We start from the raw sequence: 21,763 nt of genomic DNA, 5'->3' as shown, positions 1-21,763 counted from the left end.
ATATTTTTTTTCATGATGGTACAAGGCAGGATATTAATATTTGTCTTGTCGCTGTACATAGTTTGTCTTCCCTGTTAGAACTGTTTTTAAGTCCTCTTCCCTCAGCAAGTTTTCGTAGCTGATGTCCTGATGGTACTTTCAAAAACAGCAGGATTATACATATGGTGCATAATAGTTGTGCTCTTGACTTCAACTTTGAGTTCCTATCCAGATAGATGTTAGAGGCACATACTCAAAAGATAAACACAGAGATTTACATATTTGTTTGTTTGTTATAACTTTTACCAGTAAAGGAGGATAACCTGACTTTTCATCTTGCTTGTTTTCTCATGGAATATACTTTTTTGGCTATGCATTAGAATAGGTAAGGTGTCTGCCATCTTTTTTTTTTTTTCTCCGCAGTATGGACATATTTTAACTCTGCTTTCCTTCTTCACAGAGTTCTCTCAAGATTTATCGTGAGAGTCAACTGGAATATGTTAAAATTAAAGAAGAAATAGTAAACAGTGATGCTATGTGAGTGACGCTTCTTTTTTTCACAATCTTTCTTTCCCCCTCTTACCTCTTCCAGAACTTGATCTTATACTTTACCTAGTTACGCTTTCCATTTGTTTATGGGTTCTTACAACAATGAGTTGATGGAAGGCCAGTCTTAAATTTTGTAGCAAGCACACTTGTGTGGTGTTAGTTTAATTATTATCTTGTCTTGAAGTGGCCCTTGGTGGTTGTTTAGCAGAAGTTTTTTAAGAACAGGATGAGATAGAGAAAAAGCTTTAGTTCTCCAGTTTTAAGTGATTTTTAGTCTCAGCTTTTTGTTATTTCCATCCATTTCAGTTGTGCTGATAAGTCCCTGAGGACAATAGAGAAATTATATTACCAAAGTGGTCTGCACTAAAATCAGTCCTTAAAATAATTGTTTTTAAAGAAACAGCTCAGCAGTTTAGGGTGAACTGTGTGCCATGTTTGAAAGTGAGCAAGAGGGATTTGGCACCAAAGTGCAGAAGCTGTTTTTGCTGCCACAGTACAGAATATTCTGAAGCTGTGCCTTGATAATTCCCAAAGTTTGTTTTTCCAGTAACCAGTCACTCCAAAGGTTCCTTGCCTGGAGCATATGTGTGTACTGTCATTTCTTACAGCTCTTGATGAATACTCTAATGAACTTGTCTACTTGCTTTTTAACCCTCTAATCTAAATCACCTGTATCACGGAATTGTGACTTCTCTGTATTGTTTAGAAAAGTGCTCATGCTCTCAAAGAGAACCAGCTAATACATAGCTGGGTGTTATTAGTTGGTAGTTGTGGTTATTTTTCTCTAGATGCATCACTTTGCATTTATCAAAACCAGTGATTGCTCTCTAGTAACTTGGAGTTCTAAGACCCATTTGCTCTTTTTTGTAGTCAACTTTTATTTCTGATGTGTTCCAGCACACATCTCAATGGGACTCCCACTGGTGACTCCTTACTTGCTTGTTAGCTTGCTATCATTTTTAATTTTGGTGTTCTTAAGCTATTTTGGTGCTACCAGCAGGTCAAGGGAAGGGATCAGTTCCCTCTGCTCAGCACTGGTGAGGCCAGACCTGGAGTACTGTGCCCAGTTCTGAACTTCTCTGTACAAGAGATATGGGTATACTTGCAGAAGGTCTAACAAAGGGCCATGGAGATGAACAAATGACTAAAGCATCTCTCAAATGAGATACCCTAGTGTCTTTACATGACTTGTGAAATATACAGTACTCACAAAGCACAGCAGCATGCCGCTATTGTCCAAAAGACTGTATAAACAGACTAACATTGTTGTCTCTTCTTCTGCCAGACTGCACTTATTTCACATATAGGTGTACTCAATGTTCTGTGAGCTTAATGGAATATTTAGCGCATCATCCTGTCTAAGAGCAGCAGAGGGCAGCTACACCATTGCTAACTGTATCTTAGGAGGGGACTGAGCAGCCCAATGTGCTGGCAGTGTACTGTGTCAATACAGATACGTTGCTTGTCTCCTATCTGTCATTTATATGTTCAGGAAGAAGGAGCCAGGGAATTACAGGTCAGTCAACCTCACCTTGATCCCTGGGAATGTGGTGGAGCAGCTTGTCCTGGAACTCATTTCCAGGCACATAAAGGACAAGAAACTCCTTGGGAGTAGACAGCATGGCCTCACCAAGGGAAAGTAATCCTTGACTGTCTGGATAAACTGACATGCCTGGTAGATAAGGGGAGAGCAGTGGCTAGTGTCTTCCAGTCCTTCAATGAGGTCTCTGACATTGTCTCCCATAAGAGCCTCACAGCCCCTCAGGCTTGTAGTGTAGGGGCTGCATGGGCAGACAGTAAGGTGGATTGAAAACTGGCTGAATGGCCAGGCCCTGAGGTTGGTAATGAACAGTGCAAAGTCTAGTTGGAGACCAGTAGGTAGCAGTGTACCCTGTGGGAGGACAGTGAGGGCCGCATACTGGGTCTAGTCCAGTTTAACATCTTTGTTAATGATCTGCATGATGGGGCAAAACATGCCCTCGGTGAGTTTGCCAATGATACAAAGTTGGGAGGAGTGGCTGATGGACCAGAGGGGCGTGCTGCCATCCAGCACGAGTTTGACAGGCTGAAGAAATGAGCTGACAGAAACCTTGGGAAGTTCAGCAAGGAGATATGCAAAGTCCGGCACCTAATGAGGAACAACCCCACACACCAGTACATGCTGGGGGCCACTCAGACGGAGAGCAGCTTGGGATTCTGCTGGACACCAAGTCGGACATGAGTCAGTGATACACACTTTGTGGCAAAGAAGGCTACCAGTATCCTGGTGTGCACAAAGCAAAGTTTTGCCAGCAGGGAGGGAGGCCTGAGGGAGCTGCTCCTCTACTCAGCACTGGTGAGGCCACCCCTGAAGTACTGTGTTCAGTTCTGGGCTCCTCAGTACAAGAGAGACATGGACATACTGGAGTGAGTTCAGTGAAGGACTATGAAGGTGATTAAGGGATGGCAACATCTCTGCACTGACAGAACGCTGAGAGAACTGGGACTGCTAAGTCTGGAGAACAGAGGTCTCAGGGCTGATTATCATCAGTGTCTATAAATACCTGAAAGGAGGGTGTAAAGACGACAGAGCTAGAGCCAGGCTCATTTCCATGGAGCCCAGTGACAGGACAAGAGGTCATGGGCAAAAACTAAGACACAGAAGGTTCCCTCTGAACATCAGGAAACATTCTTCTTTGCTGTGAGAATAACTGAGTACTTTCACAGGTTTCCCTGGGAGGTTGTGTCCTCTCCATCTTCACAGTACTCAGAAATCATCTAGACATGGTCAATTAGCTGTAGGTGGCCCTGCTTGAGCAGGGTGGGTTGGATAAGATAACTTCCAGAGGACCCTTCCAACCTCAACCTTAATTCTGTGATGCTGTAGCTATTTTGTATACATCTGATGCTGATGTATTTTAAGCAGTAGGTCATATGACTTCAGTAACTTGAAGGCTGGGTTTCTTCAGAAGCAGAATAATAGTGAATTGTTCATAAAATTATTGTTAATCTACAGTTACTGTAAAATAATTTAGGTCAGAAATTATCTCGCAAGTCCTTTGATCCAGTCTGTCATTCAGAGTCAGTGTCAAAGTTAGCTTGCTCAGGACCCTGTCTAGTTGAGATTTGAATATTTACAAGGATTGCCGTTCCCATGTTATGGGAACGCAAATTCTGTTAGCATAGCCTTCTGTCAGCTGCAGTTGTGCATGCATCTTAAAGCTCAGATCATGCACATGAGGAGAGCAGACTTCAGGCTGCTCAGGGAATTAGTGAGGTCCCCTGAGAGAGTGTTTTTGCAGGTGCTGGGATCCGTCACTGCTGGTCACTTTTTAAACATCGCCTCCTAAGGGCACAGGAGCAGGCAATTCCCAAATGTTGGAAGTCAAGCAGACAAAGCAAAAGGCCAGTTTGGCTGAGCAGGGATTATTTCTCTTGGAAATAAGGCAAAAAAAGAAGATGTATGCCTAGTGGAAGCAAGATCAAGCGATACAGGAAGAATTCAGAGATGCTGCTTGCCACTGCAGGGAGAAAATTCATGTGGCCAAACTCAGGTGAAGTTGAAGCTGACCAGAAATGTGGGGGACCATAAAAAGAGTTTTTTAAAATAGATGAATGGCAATAGGCAGTATAGAAATGTCATTGGCCCATTATAGGATGAGGATGGTCACCTCCCAAACAGGGACAGAGAAAAGGCAGATGTGTTTAACACTTTCTTTGCCTCTATCTTCAACACAGATGATGGACCAAGGGTGTAGCGTGGTGGGTACTTATTATGGTAAAGAAGGATGTACGCCCTTCTGAGGTGGTGATCAAAGAGAGTTTATTTCAAATTTTGTGCTTCCCTTTATACCCTGATATCATGTGACCTTCTAACCAATAGGGTTATCTATTTAGACGCATGCTCCTTTGGGCTTCCCAGCCCTGGCACGTCCCCTGTGCCTTGGACACGTCTCCTACACAAGGGGGTCTCAGTGCCCTGAGCTGGAGGACCATGACCACGAGAATGCACAACTCCCAGTCGACCCTGAAATTGTGTGGGATTTTCTCCTCTAGCTGGATGCCTACAAATCTATGAGGCCTGATGGAATTCATCCTAGAATCCTCAAAGAGCTACCTGATGTCATCACAAAACTCCTCGATGATTTTTGAGCAGTCTTGGAAATCCAGAGAGGTCCCAGCTGACTGGAAGCTGACAAATGTTGTCCTGATTCTCAAGAAGGGCAAGAAACAGGACCCTGGAAACTCCAGGCCTGTCAATCTCACTGCAGTGCCTGGTAAAGTTATGGAGGGGTTTATTCAGAGACGTATTGAAAAAGACCTGAAAGACAATGCAATCATTAGTCACAGCCAGCATGGCTTCATGAGAGGAAAGTCCTGCCTATCCAACCTGATTTCATTCTATGACAAGGTAACCCACCTAGCTGATCGGGGAAGCCAGTGAATGTAATCCTTTTGGATTTCAGTAAAGCTTTCAATACTGCCTCTCACAGTATCCCACTGGACAAAATGTCCAGCACACAGCTGGATAAACACATCATGCGATGGGTGAGCAATTGGCTCACGAGTCGAGCACAGAGGGTAATAGTGAATGGGGTGATATCAGACTGGCGACCTGTCACTAGTGGTGTTCCAGAGAGCTCCATCTTAGGCCCTGTGCTCCTCAACATCTTCATAAATGACTTGGAAGCAGGACTGGAAGGGATACTGAGCAAGTTTGCAGATGACACAAAACTGAGAGGAGCTGTTGTCTCCCCTGAAGGCAAGGAGGCCCTGCAGAGAGACCTTGACAAATCAGAGGACTAGGCAATCACCAACCAACAAGGGAAACTGACGGATTCTGCATCTGGGTTGGGGCAACCCTGGCTGTACGTACAGACTGGGAAATGAGATTCTGGAAAGCAGTGCAGCAGAAAGGGACCTGGGGGTACTGGTCAATGGCAAGTTGAACTTGAGTCAGCAGTGCCCTGGCAGCCAGGAGGGCCAACTGTGTTGTGGGGGGCATCAGGCAAAGCATCACCAACCAGTCGAGGAAGGGGATTGTCTCACTCTGCTCTGCACTGGGGCAGCATCACCTTGAATTATGTGCAGTTTTGGGCACCACAATATAGGAAAGATATTAAGCTTTTAGAGAGGGTTGAAAGGAGGACAGTGAAAATGGTGAAGAGCCTTGAGGGGAAGCTGTATGAGGAGCGGCTGAGGTCACTTGGTCTGTTGAGCCTGGAGAAGAGGAGACTGAGAGGAGACCTCATTGCAGTCTGCAACTTCCTCCTGAGGGGAAGAGGAAGGGCAGGCACTGATCTCTTCTCTGTGGTGACCAGTGACAAGATCAAGGGAAAGGCCTGAAGTGGTGTCAGGGGAGGTTTAGGTTGGATATTAAAAAAAGGTTCTTCACCCAGAGGGTGGCTGGGCACTGGAATAGGCTTCTCAGGGAAGTGGTCACAGCACTAAGCCTGACAGAGTTCCAGAAGCGTTTGGACAATTCTCTAGAGTGTGACTCTTGGAGATGGTCCTGTGCAGGGCTAGAAGTTGGACTTGATGATCCTTGTGGATCCCTTCCAACTTGGCATATTCTGTGCACTTGAGTTGTGTAGCATAAGAGGAGTTCTGTCCAAATGTATTATCTACAAACCTTGCTGTTTGTAAATCACTAGATTTAATATCTACCTATTTTCTTAATGTAATTGCAGGTGTTGATGAAATTAGTATACTACTGCACCTGTAAATGTAACTATTTAATTTGTAAATATCATTGCAGTGATAATGTTGGCACTTAGTGGCTGTTTGGTTATTCAGATTTTTTAGTTGTTTGTATCATAGAATTTTTATCTTGAGTTGAGAAGGACCTATAAGAAGCATTGAGTCCAACTGCTCAAAGCTAAACCATGTGACTAAGACTGTCAGTCACATGCTTCTTGAACTCTGACAAGCTTGGTGCCAATGATGCACTTCCCTGGGAGTCTGTTTTGGTGACCAACCACCCACTCACTGAAGAATCTTTTTCTAATGTCTGACCTGAACTTCTACTGACACAGCTTCATTCTGTTTCCTTCTGTCCTATCACTGGTCACCAGAGAGAGGACATCAGCATCTTCCCTTCCACTGTTCACCACTAAGGAAGTTGTAGACTGCTATGAGGTTACCCACTAGCCTTCTCTTCCCTAAGCTGAACAGGCCAAGTGACTTCAGCTGTTCCCTGTAAGTCTTGGCCTTGAGACCTTTCACCATCTTGATCATGCTCCTCTGGATGCACTCTTACTAGTTTGATGTCTTTATATTGTAGCGTCCAAAACTGCGTACAGTACTTGCGGGGGTGTTGCACCAGTGCAGTGTACCAGCAGGTCAGTCACCTCTCAACCAGCTAGCGATGCTAGGACATGGTTGGCCCTTTTGGCTGCCAGGTAGCACTGTTGACTAATATTCAACTTACCATAGATCAAAACCCCAAGATCTCTTTCTGATCTCTCATCCCCCAATTTGTGTGCATAACCAGAATTACTTTGACCCATATGGGGAATCCAGCACTTGCCCTTGTTAAATTTTGTATGGGTGATGATTGCCCATTGCTCTAGTCTATCCAGATCTCTCCGTAAGGCCTCTCTACCCTCAAGGTAGGAGGGTAGAATCTACAGCTCCTCCTAATTTCAGTTGGCAGAGCTACTTAGTGTACGCATTTGACTCCTGTATCCAGATCATTGAAGAGCACTGGCCCCAGAACTGAGTCCTGGGGAACCCTACTAGTGACTGAGCACCATCCTGATGTAACCCTATTTGCTATAACTCCTTTAGCATGACACATCAACCATCAAATGTATCATGGACTTTTCTAGCTGGATGCTGGTCATTTTGTCCAGAAGGAGAAACATATCATAAAGTCCAAAAAGCCTCACATCGACTGACTTCCCTTAGTCAAAAGGATGGATGACCTTTTTGTAAAAGGAAATTAATTCATTAAACAAGACTTTCCCCTCGTCAGCCTAGCTAAGACCAATGACTGCATTGTCTCAAGTGTTTTTCAGTAACTCCCAGAGTAACCTTCTCCATCATTTTACCAGTAACTGGAGTAAAACTGACAGGCCTGTCATTACCAGAGTCTTCCTTCTTACCCTTTGTGAAAACTGGAACATTTGCCAGCTTCCAGTTGACTGGGACCTCTCCAAATGCTCAAGACCATTGAGAAATAATGGAGAGAGGTCCTGTGCTAACATCGTCCAACTCTTTTAGTACTCTGGCATGAATCTTGTCAGGCTCCATAGACTTATGTGTGTCCACCTGGAGCAGCAAATCTTGAACAGGTTCAGAGTTGTCTGGGAGTTTATCACCCTACCAGTCATGGTCTTCCAGCACAAGTCTCGGTGTCATCAGGGCCCATCGTTGATGAGAGATGATGAGTGACAAGAGATGAAGAAGGCATTAAAGATCTCTGCTTTCTCTGCATCCCTATTTGTGATGTGACTGACCTCATCAAGCAGTGGACCAATGTTATTTCTGATCCTCTGTTTGCTGTTAAGATATTTTGAAAGACCCTTTTTGTTGTCCTTTAGAGTACTGGTCAGCTTGAACTCTAATTGAGCTTTGGCTGCATGAATCTTCTCCCTCAATGGTGAACAGCATCTCTGTAGTCTTCCCATGTCAACTGACCTTGCTTCCACTATCCACACACTGTAGATGCAGTGCTTCTGTGCATTGTTTAGAAGATTATCTACAGAGAATCAGATGTTTACCTCCTATTTTCTGAAGGACAACTCCTCCCCCCCTTTTTTTTTCTCTGCAAAGATGTTTTATGAGCAGTTTTTTTCTGAGATTCTCATCTACGGCTTGACTGTCAAAGTCATTATATAGAGAAGTAAGTATGAACCTATTCAGGCTGAGAAGACACAAGATCATTGGTCTATTACTTTATAGTATAAATGCTTTGACTACTTGTTATAGGCTATAAATCCAATGAGGGAATTTTTCCTTCCCCTGCTCCACTATAAGAAAAATGGAGTTTGAATGGGAAGGGGGAAGAGGGTCAGTTAGCTTTACAAAAGGTGTAGCCAGCAAAGCCGGATTCCTAGCTAATGGTCCATTGAAGGCTGGAGGGAAGGGGGGGGGGAGGAGTTTGGGATTTTTTTTTTTGGGTAGCTGGCCCGGCTCATGGAGGGTGGGGGGAGAGGTCAGTTTTTCTGGGTTCTCTCTCTGGGACAGAGATGGGGTTTGTGTGAGTGCTTTTGGAGAAGAGGCTTAGAGGCCTGTCTTTCTGGCTTCTCGTCCTGGTCAGCCCTGACTACTGGCCTCGACTTGCTTGCAAGCTGTCTTTGTCTCCAGCCCAGACCTGCTGTGTTTTCATCGGAGAGGTTTTTTTTGTGCTCACTGGGATAAAAAAGGAGGAGCCTTGAGATACCATCATCTGAGGACAACAGTGAGTTCCGTGGGGGTGGACTGCTTTCCTTTCCCCCTTCTTCCATTGGGGGAAGGGTCCCCATTTTTCTTTTCGGTTTCTCCCGCGATCCAAGACCACCCCCCAGACCCCCCGCGCTGCGCGGTGACCGCCAGCGCCCAACAGCGCCCCCTGCAGGTCAACACAGAGAACTGCAGCCTCTGCACCTCCAGCGATCCAACAGCGCCCCCTGCCAACCGTGATTAGAACTGCGCTAAAAGACAGAGAAGTATTTAGACTTCTCCTTTTGTTTGAAGAGGACTTTTGGGTACAGGACTATTGTCTAGTCTTTTTTTGTGTTCTGTTACTGTTCTTGCCAATATACATATATCTTTTATAAAGAGTTGTTATTTCTTCTGTTTTTCCACACTTCCTCGATTAAACCCCTTAATTTTGAATTTACAATTGCTGAGAGAGAGGAGTTTGGTCTGTCTCATAACTCATCCTCTTTAGCAAACATTCCAGTCTCTTCAGACTGAGACATTTTTGGCGCCAAATGTGGGGCTTGGAAAGAGGAAAGGTGGAAAAGAATAACTACCCTTTGTGTGAGTTACACATGTTTTGAACCCCTTGTGTGATTGACACGCGTTTTGAACCTGTAGGCACCATGATGTTAGGGGTTGTTGCTTTCCTCTGGCATATAACCATGCCAAGATATCTGTCCCACCTGTCAATGTGTTTCAGTTCAGATACTAGTACTCTCATTGCAATAAGTACCTTTGAGTTTGTGCATTGGGTATATGATACGGCAAACTCAGCACCTGTGATTTTCATCCGGAATATGTCCTCAAGGATGCACTATTGTTCTAGCCTAAGCTGTTTCCTCTGTGGTTTTAAGGATAATGGCACCCATTCCTATGTTTCTCCATCTCCCTATGGAGAAACACAGGGGAATGTGTTTGCCCAGCCCTTTATTCAGTTTCCCTTTGGATACAATACAATGGCCCTTGGGAAGTTTAAATCCTCTTTAGATGTCAGAGATGTTTTACTTGTTGGGCTTTCTATCCTAGTTTGTGCCATTATAGTATACCTAATGTACGAAGCCAAGGCCAAAAATTACCGAGAAGGTGTCCAGGAGCCTGCCCTAGGGATGGAAAACCTCGAGTGGCATGGATTATGGGAGGACATGGGCAAATTCTTAGAAAGGTGCTCAGCTCCCACAAAATGGAAGCTCACCCTTGAACAACCCTTGAACCCTACAAAAATAATGAAAGCCGTGAGGGAGAGAGGTTGTGATGGATCCATGGAGAAGCAGTTGGCAGCTGCATGTGGGGTTTTGGCCATTGCCTACCGGAAGTTGCTCGGTATAGTGCAGCACTTCCAGGGAAAAGGAAAAGATGAAAACAAAATGCCTAATACCAAGGTGACTCAGGATAAGGCCAAATCAAAGGGGCAGACCAAGCCAATGGAGGTTGCCCATATCCAAAAGAAGAAATATAAAGCCAAATCAGTTCACCCAGTTGATGATGATGGGAAGGCAGGACCCTCATGGGCGGCTGCTCCGAAGCCAGAAATCATCACTGAGTCTTTATTGTATAACAACCTCCGGAGCTTAGGGACAGACATTGCCCATCGCCCGAATGAGCCCGTTCTGTCCTGGATGATCCGAGTTTGGGACTCTATGGGTGATGCCATAAACCTTGATGGCGCTGAAGTGAGCTTCTTGAGGTCTGTTGCCCAGGATGTGGGTACTGAGGAGACCTTTCTGAGGGAATCAAAGTCCCTGTCTCTCTGGGCATGGCTTTTGGACGGTGTGAGGGAGAGGTTCATCTACAGAGATTCCTTGCAGGCAGATCATTATACCAGGGGCTGGAAGACCATAGAAGAAGGGATCCTACGTCTGAGGGAAATGGCACTGCTGGAAGTATTGTTTGGAGGGGATGGGCAACCCATCAACGATCCTGACAGGGTTAAGTGTACACCACAGATGTGATGGAGCTTCACCTGTATGGGGCTGTCCACACATAACGGTTACCTGACATCATTGCAGGCTGGGGAGAAGCGGGAGCCAGTGATGTCTATAATAAATAAACTTTGGTTGTATGACAGTATGATCAAAGGACCACTACAGGCCCGCATCTCCACTGTGGAGACAGTGATTAAGGATCTCAAGGAATTAACTACAGGGTTGAAAGATAAACAGGAGAGACTGAAAGAGAGGATTGAGGGAAACAATTTCCATATGGCCCCAGTGAGAACCAGATGCTCCCCAGCTAGAGAGAGCGGACAGACCTCACGAACTGAGTTGTGGTACTTCCTAACTGACCATGGAGAAGACATGAGATGGTGGGACAGGAAACCTACTTGGGCCCTAGCAGCCCGAGTACAAGAGTTGAAAGAGAAAGGAAAAGGGAAGTCTGTGAAAGTGAGTGCCGTGCCAGCATCCTGTGGGCAGGGATCTGACCCGCTAGAGGGTACCTCCCGTCGGTATTCACAAGAGGAAAACGGCGATTGGCAGGATGAAGACCAATGTTAGAGGGGCCCTGCCTCTAGCCCGGTAGAGGCACAGGACAACTGTGTCTATTGGACTGTGTGGATCAGGTGGCCTGGCATGTCAGACCCACAAAAATACAAGGCTTTGGTTGATCCTGGCGCTCAGTGTACGTTAATGCCCTCAGGACATGTGGGATCAGAGACTGTTTCCATTTCTGGGGTGACTGGAGGGTCTCAAGAGTTGACCATGGTGGAAGCTGAGGTGAGCTTGACCCAGAAAGACTGGCAGAAACTGAGACACTACTGAACATGCAAAAGGTGGGCAGTCATCATCCTGTTTATGAGTGAGTTTTCGAATATATTCCACTTAATGTCTGAAGTGATAATTAAAGCCTGCACATCCAAAAAGGCTTAGACTGTAAATCTCAATCCATTACACAGGTTTTAATATGGAGAATAGATGAACTGTGGTCTGCTTCATGAGTGCCATCAGTGAGCATGTGTTTTTCAGGACAGAGTTCTCTGTCACAGCAGTTTAAAAACAATTTCTGGGATATTGGATATTGAGATTTAACAGAAGGAAATAATAAAAATATTTACTTGACTACTTATTTTCCAGTTCTGTGTATGTTTTACATATAAGGTAGGTTTGGAAATGCTGAAGTCAAAATTATTCAGGATGCATGATTATTTTTGGTTTGGTTTGGCTTTAGTAAACACCTGGATATTGTAAACAAAAAGCTGTGGGACATGAGTGATCCTGAAGGCTATTCCTGATTATCTCATTTCTTAGATATTATTCGTTGTAAGCAAGGCTTAATTGTTTTTAAGGAGTAAAACCAACCTGTCTGCATTACATTATAGAAATACAAAAAACAGAGGCCGGTTTTCTGCTGTTGTGTTTCTAACTCCAAGATGTAGCTAAAGGCATATTTATGTACCTGGATTAGTGGATTGACCCTCTTAAAAGCAAACTCAGATATAGCTGTTGTGTGAGAAAGTCAGCAACATACTGCTGATTTATTTTTTCAACTTCGGGTACTTGTTGGTCTCACAGGTCCTGGGGTATAGGAAGTGTGTTTTTTCTGAAATGGCTGGATTTATTTTTTTTCTGGCTTTTCATGCAACATAATTCTGTTTAAAAAATGATCTATTAATGTGTTCTTTTTAACAGGAGAAAGAAACTGGAAATAAAAGTGAAGAAGCTTGAAGGTAACTTTCTACATTGTGTTGCTGTACTGTTGTTCACCTCAATCTCCTGGTTCTTTTTCTATCCAAAGAAGTAATTGTGACTTTAACTTAGAGGCCCCAAGGAGCAAAGCAGGGCCATAATGTGTGGAATTACATCAGCCCTCCTATAGAATGTTTTCTGATGAGTATCATAGGTACATGACGTAAATCAAGTTGGAAGGGAGCTTCTGGTCATGAAAACCTCAAAGGATAGAGTCTGACCAGCCTGTCCAGGCAACTTGCATGACTGACATGTCTTTCCTTATAACCAGTGGGAAACTCCTGTGTTTCAGTTTATGCCTGATGTCTACTGTACAACAGTGAACAGTCTCATTCCGTCTTCTTGATACCTTCTTCTACAGGAAAGCTGTTCTTGGATTCCTTCTAAGATTTGTTTTGTTCTCTTCTCAGACTAATTAAGTCTAGTTCAGTGATTTTTTTTTCATAGGACATGTGCTCCCGTGTTCTAATAATCCTGGCAGAATTCTTCTAGTCATGTTTGTAATAATGTTTAAATATATGGTGATCCTGGTGCGTATTTTCTGATTTTTAAATATTCTGGCACTTGTATTTTGGTTGGTCAGTTAGTTTGTTTGTTTGCTTTGTGTTTAAGTAGAGATAAAGCATTTGCCTCATGGCACTGTGTTTTTCTTGTTTTCTGGTAGAAGATGGATATGCATAAAACTTTCTGGTACTTCACTTGTACTGTCATCTGGCAAGGCAAATATTTGCATTCATTGCATGCTTACAGCTGTGCTTACCAAAGTTTAAAGTACAGTGAACTGAGAGACTTGTATCTTAGTGTTAGAAACCTCCCAAATCCTGCTCTAAAGTACAGGTACAAGGTGTTAATTTGGATGAGAATTTTGGAGTTCCATTTTAGGACAGCTAGGTTTTTATACACATTTGCCTCCAAAAACTCAAATTCTGCCAGAACTAGAACAAAATACTGAGAGAGAGTTTGTGTTAAGTCCAATTTTAGTGACTATTTTATGTGTTTTGGCTTTTTTTCTGTGTTCATTAAAATCCCAGACCTCATATCTTTTGTCAATATGAAATTTTGCCACGGTTGTTTTTTGTTAGCCTACCACCTTTGATGCCTTTTTAAGACCTTTTGTTTTAATATGCTTTCTTCTGTGACCTAATCTGATCAGCAGGCAAATTCCATCTGTCTTTTCTCTACTGTTCTGGGAACCTCACATTCAATTCTCATTTACTTACCCTGTACTCTCTATTCCCATCCATCTGCAGTCTTCCAAGGTGTCTGTTAGACATTAAGAGATAAGGTCCTCTTCTCTGTTTATTAGTATTGAGTGCTATCTGCATCTTTCTAATGCAGCTGACTGTGGTGTTTTCATCTTTGAACAAGAGCCCTCTTTTAAATAAGAGAATCAAACGTAAAAAACCCACTGCACCTCATTCTTAATTTTATTTCATTTTTTCACTTGGTCTGTATTGTTCTACAGTACAATATCATTACAGTATGACCCACTCTTCATTCTTGCATGTAAGTGAGAAAACTTATGAAAGTATTGCAGTAGTTCAGAACAGTAATTATGCAATGGAAGACAACATACTTGTATGCATGTGTTGTTGTCTTAATGACCCAAAATATAACTTCAGTAGTTCTTTATTTCACACTATATATTTATTTTTTCTGGTAATTTGATTTGCAAACTAGTGACGGGCACTACTTAAATTAGTGGTCATCATAGTGTAGTTTCTAACTTGAATTTTGGTTCATTTTTCTTGAAGAGGCTGCAACAAAGCATACACAGGAGTTCAGACAACTGAAAACTGAGAAGAAAAGGCTTGAAAAGGAGCTTAAAAAGGCACAAGTAAGGCTTTCCTTGTCTTTAAATGAAGCTTTTTTAAGTATTTCTAGGGGAAGCTGCTAGTAGTAGAGATACTGAAACAGTAAAATTACATTTATTGGGAGTATTGAGTAACTAAGCATAGCAATTCACCTTAAGAGAGAGAAATTTTCCAACTGAAGAATGACCTTTGAAATGTTGATTTAGTTTTCATGCTCATTGAGAGTAGATGCTCTACAAACTATATATGGCATAAAAAATTAATACCTTTTAATTTTAACAGGGAAAACTTGATGGTGTATTTAAAGAGAAGTGCAGAAAAGGTAGGTGTTTACCTTTGATTGCCTTCAGATTTGTATGTGGTATTGTTCCATTTGAACATTTTCTTTCCACCTCTCTTTTTAATAGTTAAGCATGCAGAGACCCAGAGTTCAAGTGAAGATCTTAAAACAGATATAGACAAAGGTAAGACTTTTTGCAAGACTGTTCTCTGTGTGGAACCAATCATTATGAATTTATTGCAACTCTTCTGGAGATGCATTTTGGAAACAGAGGATAGTGATGGAAATGCTGTAAGAGCAGATGTGGTTGATATGAGTGTGTTACACTTATGAAGGACTAACATAATAGGTGACTATTTTTCAGTTTTACAGTAAGGAAAATACTGGATTCATAAAAAGGACTAGCCTGCCACAAGCATATGTGAAGTCAGTTGATGTGCAATTATAAAACAGAATGCAAACTCTGAGAAAAATACACATGATCCCTTTGTCTTTGAAGCTCATTGCAATCATAAAGGACAAAAGAGGAGTATAATATGCTGCAATTTCTGTACGAGGATCAAGTGGAAATCCAGGAGTTATAACTGTATCTTATCCTATTGACTTTTTTCCCCCTAATGATGTAAAATATATGCTACAAATAATCTGAATGTAACTGTATGGAGCAAATTCCTTCTAAACTTCCTCTAAAGTACTGAGGCCAAACTTGAAGCAAATTTATTTTTTGTATTTTTTCAGTCTTTTAAAATATTGGTATTGCCTTTGAATTGTTTTGATATTCTGAAGGTGATTTTGAGGCAAAAGAACCTCCTTGTTCTGTTTCTTGCTTTGCAATTAGTTTGTTGCAGAAATTAAATTTTCTGGAAAAGGTAGACCTTGTCAGTTCCTGTGTGCCTTGGCATATTTTTTTACTTCCTTTTGAATTGTACTGAATTAGTACTCAACTTGGTCTTTTCATTTTTAATTCATGGCAAAACAGGAAAATTAATACCTGAGCATGAATTTAACCTCCAAATAGCAGACGAGTTTATTAGTAATGAGAAAATGTTAGTGTTGTTAATAGCCGCTAAGCAAACTTTTGCAGCTTTTCCTCTTGCATACTGAGGTTTTTTTAACATGCCTTTTCATAAAACAATTGCAATTTGGTGTGGCCTTTGACTTAACGGAATTGGCACAAAAACAATAGTCTCTATTCCTGGTTGTTGAATCTGATTATAGTTTTGGCATAAGTAGATGAGGTGCTTGTGTATTTTACTGAGGTTTTGGGTTATTTTTCCTCCTCCCCCTGCCCTTCTGTCTCTGAAACTAGGTTGTTTGACATCACCTAGCAATGGTGCTGTTAGGACTGTAGACAGGGTCTTCTAATGTTGAGGTCTGATAATTGATTCAGATACATGGTGCTATTACTCCACAATAAGACTAAGAGTAAGCATAAATGTGATATAAATCTGCCTAGAAGTTTTCCTCCCCCATTTATGTTCCTGTCAGTTGAGTTGTTTTAGAAAGCTATTTAATTTCTCTAGTGCTACATTCAAATCTACTTTTCCATTTTACTCGGGGGGCTGCTACAAATTTTTGCAGTGCTCACTATAAAAAGGAAAAGCTAGAGCATTCTGCCCCTGTTCCTTTAGACTTCCCTGTGGATATGACCAATACAGGATCTAGCATTTCTCTTTCTCTGAAGCTTGTACCTTGTCTTAATTGTTGTTGTGGGTATGTTGTATTTTGTTGTAGGCATGTCTGTGTTATAAGTAAAAATAAAGAAATGCAAATTCTTAGTACAATTTTCTCAATTTATTTTAAATAAAGATTTTTATTTATTTTTACAGTAAAAGTGAAGCTCTTGTTAGAAGAACTCTGGATGTGCATTGACAGTGCAACAGGAAAAAGAGAGAATGAGGAAAATCATCCCGTCTTGGGTAAGATGGCATGCAAAGTCTTGAAATTGCCTTGAAGCTCTCTCTTTTTCTGACCCAAAATAAATATTGGTACTTTTTTTCAGCTTCTCTTCAGGATAAGACATGGTCTGAAAAAAGAAGACTGACTGTCACAGAAGGTGGGTTCAAGTTGAGTACTGTTTGCGTAACACTTTTTTGAAAGACTTAAATACTTTCCTTGGTGACTACCTGGTCAAGTACACGTGTGATTAGCATGTTTGAAAATAATTCAAATATTAAACAGCCAAATAAACACTCTTTTAATCAAAAGCTATCGTAATCTGTTGTTGCAATTGAAAAATCAAATTCTTTTAGTATCAGCTGTTTTGACTCTTTTTAAGTAGTCAAAACTCACTGCATGTTTAACCTGTAATTATTATATCATTAGAAACTCTTCAGTATATAATGTGAATTATGGGATGCAGTGCTCTTTTTAGTTTGAGACAAACACATGGTAACATAATGGGGTTGTAAAACTTACAAAGCAGTTACCTCCGTTTTCTTCATTGTAGCATTTTATTCAGTGTAATAATAAACTAATCTGAATAGTTATCCATATGTAGTCACTGTTATGAGGTTTTGCTGTAGATCAGATGAGATTCTATGGCTAGGTTAGTTATTTTTATAAAATATCCAACATCTTAATCTTCTCCTTCTTGAGAGGAAAAAACCACAAGACTTGTTTCAGAAAGTTGCTTTGTTGCTTGAAGCAAGGAGAGGACAACTTGCAACAGTGAATTGCCCTACAATGGGGACAATCAGAAGTGAAGTTTTGTGTTGTGAAATTTAATTTGTTTAGTACCAAGGCAATCAGTGTTAGCATTGGATTGCTTATTTCATTTCTGCTCTTTTTTCTCCATTCGACATCAAGAAGGTATTTCACAGCAGTATGTGATAGATTTTGATGGAGTTTTCAGATCAGAGTAGTCTTAATCTTCTCTCAGAAGTGGGAAGAGGCAGCAATGTAAGGGTTTGAAGCTATATGAACTAGATTCCAGGTTGTAGATTTCAGGAGAGAACTTAATAATTTCAGTAAGTGACATAATAAAAAATTCCCTGGATAAAGTAAAATTTGTCTGTGAAATATGATTTTTAAGGGGATTCTTTCAATGAGATGAGGTTAATATCAGTAGGGCTTTTCCCGGACCTGAAGTTCTGGCCAAGGTGCCAAAGAGTTGACATTTGCAATAGAGAAACTTGCCATATCCTGAACCTTTAAAAATTGCTTTGACAACTCTTCATACAGTTAAAGAGGAAACTACGAGAAAAGCATCTCTCCTAAAGAAATTCACTGTTATCAGGGACTGGGTTGGTGTTGAGAGCTCCAAAATCCAATTCCGTAGTCCAAGTCCCCCTCCCACATCTCAACCCAGTGTGAGAGGGGTTTTCCAGACACCACATGAGACTCAAAATGGGGGGAAGGGATTATATATTACAATGACTGTACAAAATAAATACTACAATACATTATATACAATCTTAACTATCTCTACCATGACATAAAAGTATTTACAATAGATCAAATCTCTTCTCCCTTCCAATTAAAAGTCCAAGAGGGAAGAAGGAAGAGATCCTTTCCACTTTCAGAGCAGCGGTGTCTCTAGGGCAGCAGTCTATCTCTCTCTCTCTCTTCCATGCAGCAGCTGTAGCTGGATCTCTGCCAGTACACACGAGGGGCGGTATCCAAGCCCTCGTGGCCCTTCATCTCCAAGTGAGGGTCTTCTCTTCTGTAGGCTGTGTTCACCGGGACAAAGGTCACTTCACTACGTCATACCACGAAGCGCAGGGGTCTTCATGAAAGTCCCTATCTTCAGGGGATTCAAATTCCCCTGCAGAGATTCTGTACTCGGTCTCAAGGCAGTGGGGGGGCGAAAGCCCTCCTCTGCATTCCTTTGGCCGTCCTGGTCCAGCTTCCAGGATGCCTGAATTTCTCAGCTCCTCTCTGCACTGCTGCTGCACTTCACCCCTCCCTTCTAGGAGGGGTCTCCAAGGAGTTTGGGGGTTTTTGGTTCAGTTCTTACCCCAAAACTCTGTCTCTGTAGAGCTTAGTTCTCTCTCTGTTGCTGGCTCTCATCTCTCAGACAACTCTGTGTCTTCCTGCTCAGCTGCATGCTTGTTTCTGCTGCTTCTCCCTTATCTCTTGGCTCTCTGCCACTTTCTCCAGCCAGTGTTGTTTTTGCCGCCGCTGCTGCTGCTGCTTCTGACAGTGGAGAAACATCCCCCAGTTTTCTAACTACAGGTACTTAGCCCAATCTTACACTGTTCCAAGTCCCTGTAGCCCCCCAGCCGGGGGCTGGAGGGGCCAGAGCCCCCTGTGGGCTCCTGCCCTTTCTCCTCGTGGCTCTACAACATGGCTACTTCAACAACAACTACAACTACTTTCTTTTCTGGTCTGCTTGTGATATGTTTATATTTTGCAAAAGTGCTCATTGGCTCAAACCACCCCCTAGGGGTTTACCGTTTTATAGCTTCAGGGGAAAACTGTTTTCCCCCACCACAGCTGGAAAGGGATGGGTAGAGAAGGATGGAGAATCTCTTAGTTATTTAGAAATCTTTGATCCATTTCTTAGAGGAAACTTTTCAATGGATGGTGTGTTCTTGGGCCTGATGTAGGTGTATAACTGATCTTGAGAGTATAGATAGGATGTAAAGTTTCTAATAAAGTACTGTTGTGTAGTTCACTGTGAAAAGTAAACTTCCTAATTATCTAAGTTCTTCTAGGGGCCAAATATGTAACTGTGTTGCTACCCACTTCAGTGTGGGGAAAGTTCTGAGCTTTGAACTGATTGGCACAAAGCAGCATGAAAGAAACCTAAGAGGGAATCACTTTCTGAATTTTCCTTCTTTGTTTCTGCTTGTGTAGGATCTCCTTTTCTCTTGGATCATCTAATGGAACTCATTTTGTAAGAGAAATCTAGGTTTTCCATGAGAAAATTTAGAACATCCGGGAAGCTCTATGTGACTGTAGCTTATAAATACTTTTATAAAACAATATATGATCTTAAAACTTGTAAGATGCAAAAGAGATAGCAGAGTTTACTTGTCTTTGGGGAAAATGAGGTGATAAGGCCATTTAGGCTGAGCAGTTTCTCCCTCTTCCTCCTCATGTCCATTGCAGCAATTGAGATTTTGATACGGAGTTGCTACATGAAGTGACTGAGATGGATCTTTGAAATAGGGTTATTGGTCAGTTTTTCTAATTTACTCCTTCAGTGGAACCGACATATCAGAATGTGCTTAGAGGTTTTTGATTGCTGGGGAGGTTATTTTGACCTATTAAATTAATAGTTTTGAATATGATACTAACATTGATGTTGCTTCAGGAGTATCTCTGCACATTCTAGTAGTGGATTAACACAATACATCCTCAATACATCCTCTGCTCAAAACCACGCTGTGCATGTGTTGTTCTTTCTATTGTGGGATGGTGCGGTGACTTGCCTCTAAGGCAGGGCAGCCAGGTTCATTGTTAAAGGATCCCTTGGGGTGGATTAAAGCAAAACGACGGTAAATAACCAATATAACAATGAATTTTATTAGAACAACTGCTTTGAAACCATAACTGGGAAAAAAACGTAATGGACTGGAACATGGATTGGAAAGTGTGTAACACTTCTGAAGTGTATGATCATCCTAAGAGAGAAAAATTGAAAAGAGAAAAATAGAGAGAGATTAGAGGCAGAAAGATATTATTACCCATAGCTCCAGTGATGCATGGGTGATTGTGGTCTGTGGTTGTGATACGCAGTCCTGGTCCATCGGAGGAGAGGGCCCACATAGGCATCAAAAATTGGGGGTTTTATAACCCTGATTCTTCCAATAAGTGCCCCAGTACCTCCTCCAGAAGGGGTTCTGGGCATGCACAGTCTTCTTTCTGGAAGTCTGGAAGTCTGGCGGCATCAAGCAAGGGATTGAATGTGTGTGTGTCTGCATGTGCCTGGCAAAAGTCTTGAGTAAACTTTTCAGAGTTTTGCAGCTGTGCAGTGCAGGAGAGAAACTGGCATTAAAGAAAAAATCCACTACCCTGCTTCTGCAGTATCCATTGCTTAACAGCTGTTTCTCCTTTAATTCTAAAACAGCTTGTTTAAGGCAAAATTTAGCCACAAGGTCCAAGTGGTTCACTGCAGATGGTAGTCAGGTGTACACAGAATAGGCTTGATCTCTTGCTTGAATACTGCTAATTCGGTGTCCAGTAGTGTTTGTGAGCACTGTAAACAAGATCACACATAAAATGTCATACAAGAATTGCAAATACTACAGAGTAGATTCTAGTTCCATGTGACACACTGGGTTTTGGGATTGTTGATTTCTACTGTTTTCTTGGAGGTAATATTTTCATTTTATAAAATCAAAGAGTTTAAATTTCCAAAAACTGGGCCATATTTTCCTTTTTGAAAGTATTTAGCACAAATATAATCAATTTAAATTATTTGTCTGTAATGCTTAGACTTTTCTGGGGCAGTGTGTTTTGTCTGCATACATAAGAAATCAGTTCCTGTGTAATAGTAAAAACTGTAATCTGAAAAGTAGCAAGAAAAATGTACAATGTAAAGAATCACACAGGAATTTGGACATGCTTTCTTGCTGTTAGAATAACTGTGTAAAACTGGTATAGTTGACTCTGTCTTGGAAGGGTTGTCAGCTGTTCTTTGTCTTAGTGGTTCAAACTCCTTTGTGCATAGGTGTGTTGTGAGACTTTTCTATTGAGGATACAGTTTTGACTAAGCTATATCATTGAAGACAAAATCTTGTATGATTAGACTCAATATTGAAATTCAAAGAAGAAACAATTCAAAAGCACATGCATATTAAATCATAAACTAGGAATATAGCTAAGAACTCCATTACTGTGTTTATGGCAGGGTATAATTGTAACTGGCCTGCAAGTACAGGTGCAGGTTGCTCTAAGCTGAGAATTACAGCCTGAATGGGGAATGTCACTTCATGCTTGTCCTGCTTTTCATGACCATGACTTACTGGGAAAGACTGAAATAAACCACTGAGCTGTATGGACCTTCAGTCCTACCAAGAACTGCCCTTCCTGATAAGAAAAATTAGGAGGAATAGTCTTAATGACAAGTCAGAAAGCGTTTGAGAAGAAACTCTTTGCACACACATATGCCTTTTTCATGAAAAAAA

The 21,763-nt window shown here is 41.8% G+C and overlaps 1 protein-coding gene across 5 annotated transcripts in view; it reads left to right on the top strand.

Moving 5' to 3' along the window:
• ICE1 (interactor of little elongation complex ELL subunit 1) overlaps positions 1–21,763 on the top strand; it is a 46,229-nt gene that overhangs the window by 4,981 nt on the left and 19,485 nt on the right. For all 5 annotated transcript variants that reach the window (XM_032690153.1, XM_032690187.1, XM_032690169.1 and 2 more), the window contains 7 exons: positions 440–516; positions 12,537–12,574; positions 14,348–14,430; positions 14,690–14,729; positions 14,815–14,871; positions 16,517–16,606; positions 16,690–16,743. In XM_032690153.1, coding sequence (XP_032546044.1) covers positions 440–516; positions 12,537–12,574; positions 14,348–14,430; positions 14,690–14,729; positions 14,815–14,871; positions 16,517–16,606; positions 16,690–16,743 — 439 coding nt within the window. The remainder of the gene's footprint in view (positions 1–439; positions 517–12,536; positions 12,575–14,347; positions 14,431–14,689; positions 14,730–14,814; positions 14,872–16,516; positions 16,607–16,689; positions 16,744–21,763) is intronic.

Source organism: Chiroxiphia lanceolata, chromosome 1 (assembly GCF_009829145.1).
Source record: "Chiroxiphia lanceolata isolate bChiLan1 chromosome 1, bChiLan1.pri, whole genome shotgun sequence".
Lineage (NCBI taxonomy): Eukaryota > Metazoa > Chordata > Aves > Passeriformes > Pipridae > Chiroxiphia > Chiroxiphia lanceolata.
This window is presented reverse-complemented; position numbering and strand designations above follow the sequence as displayed.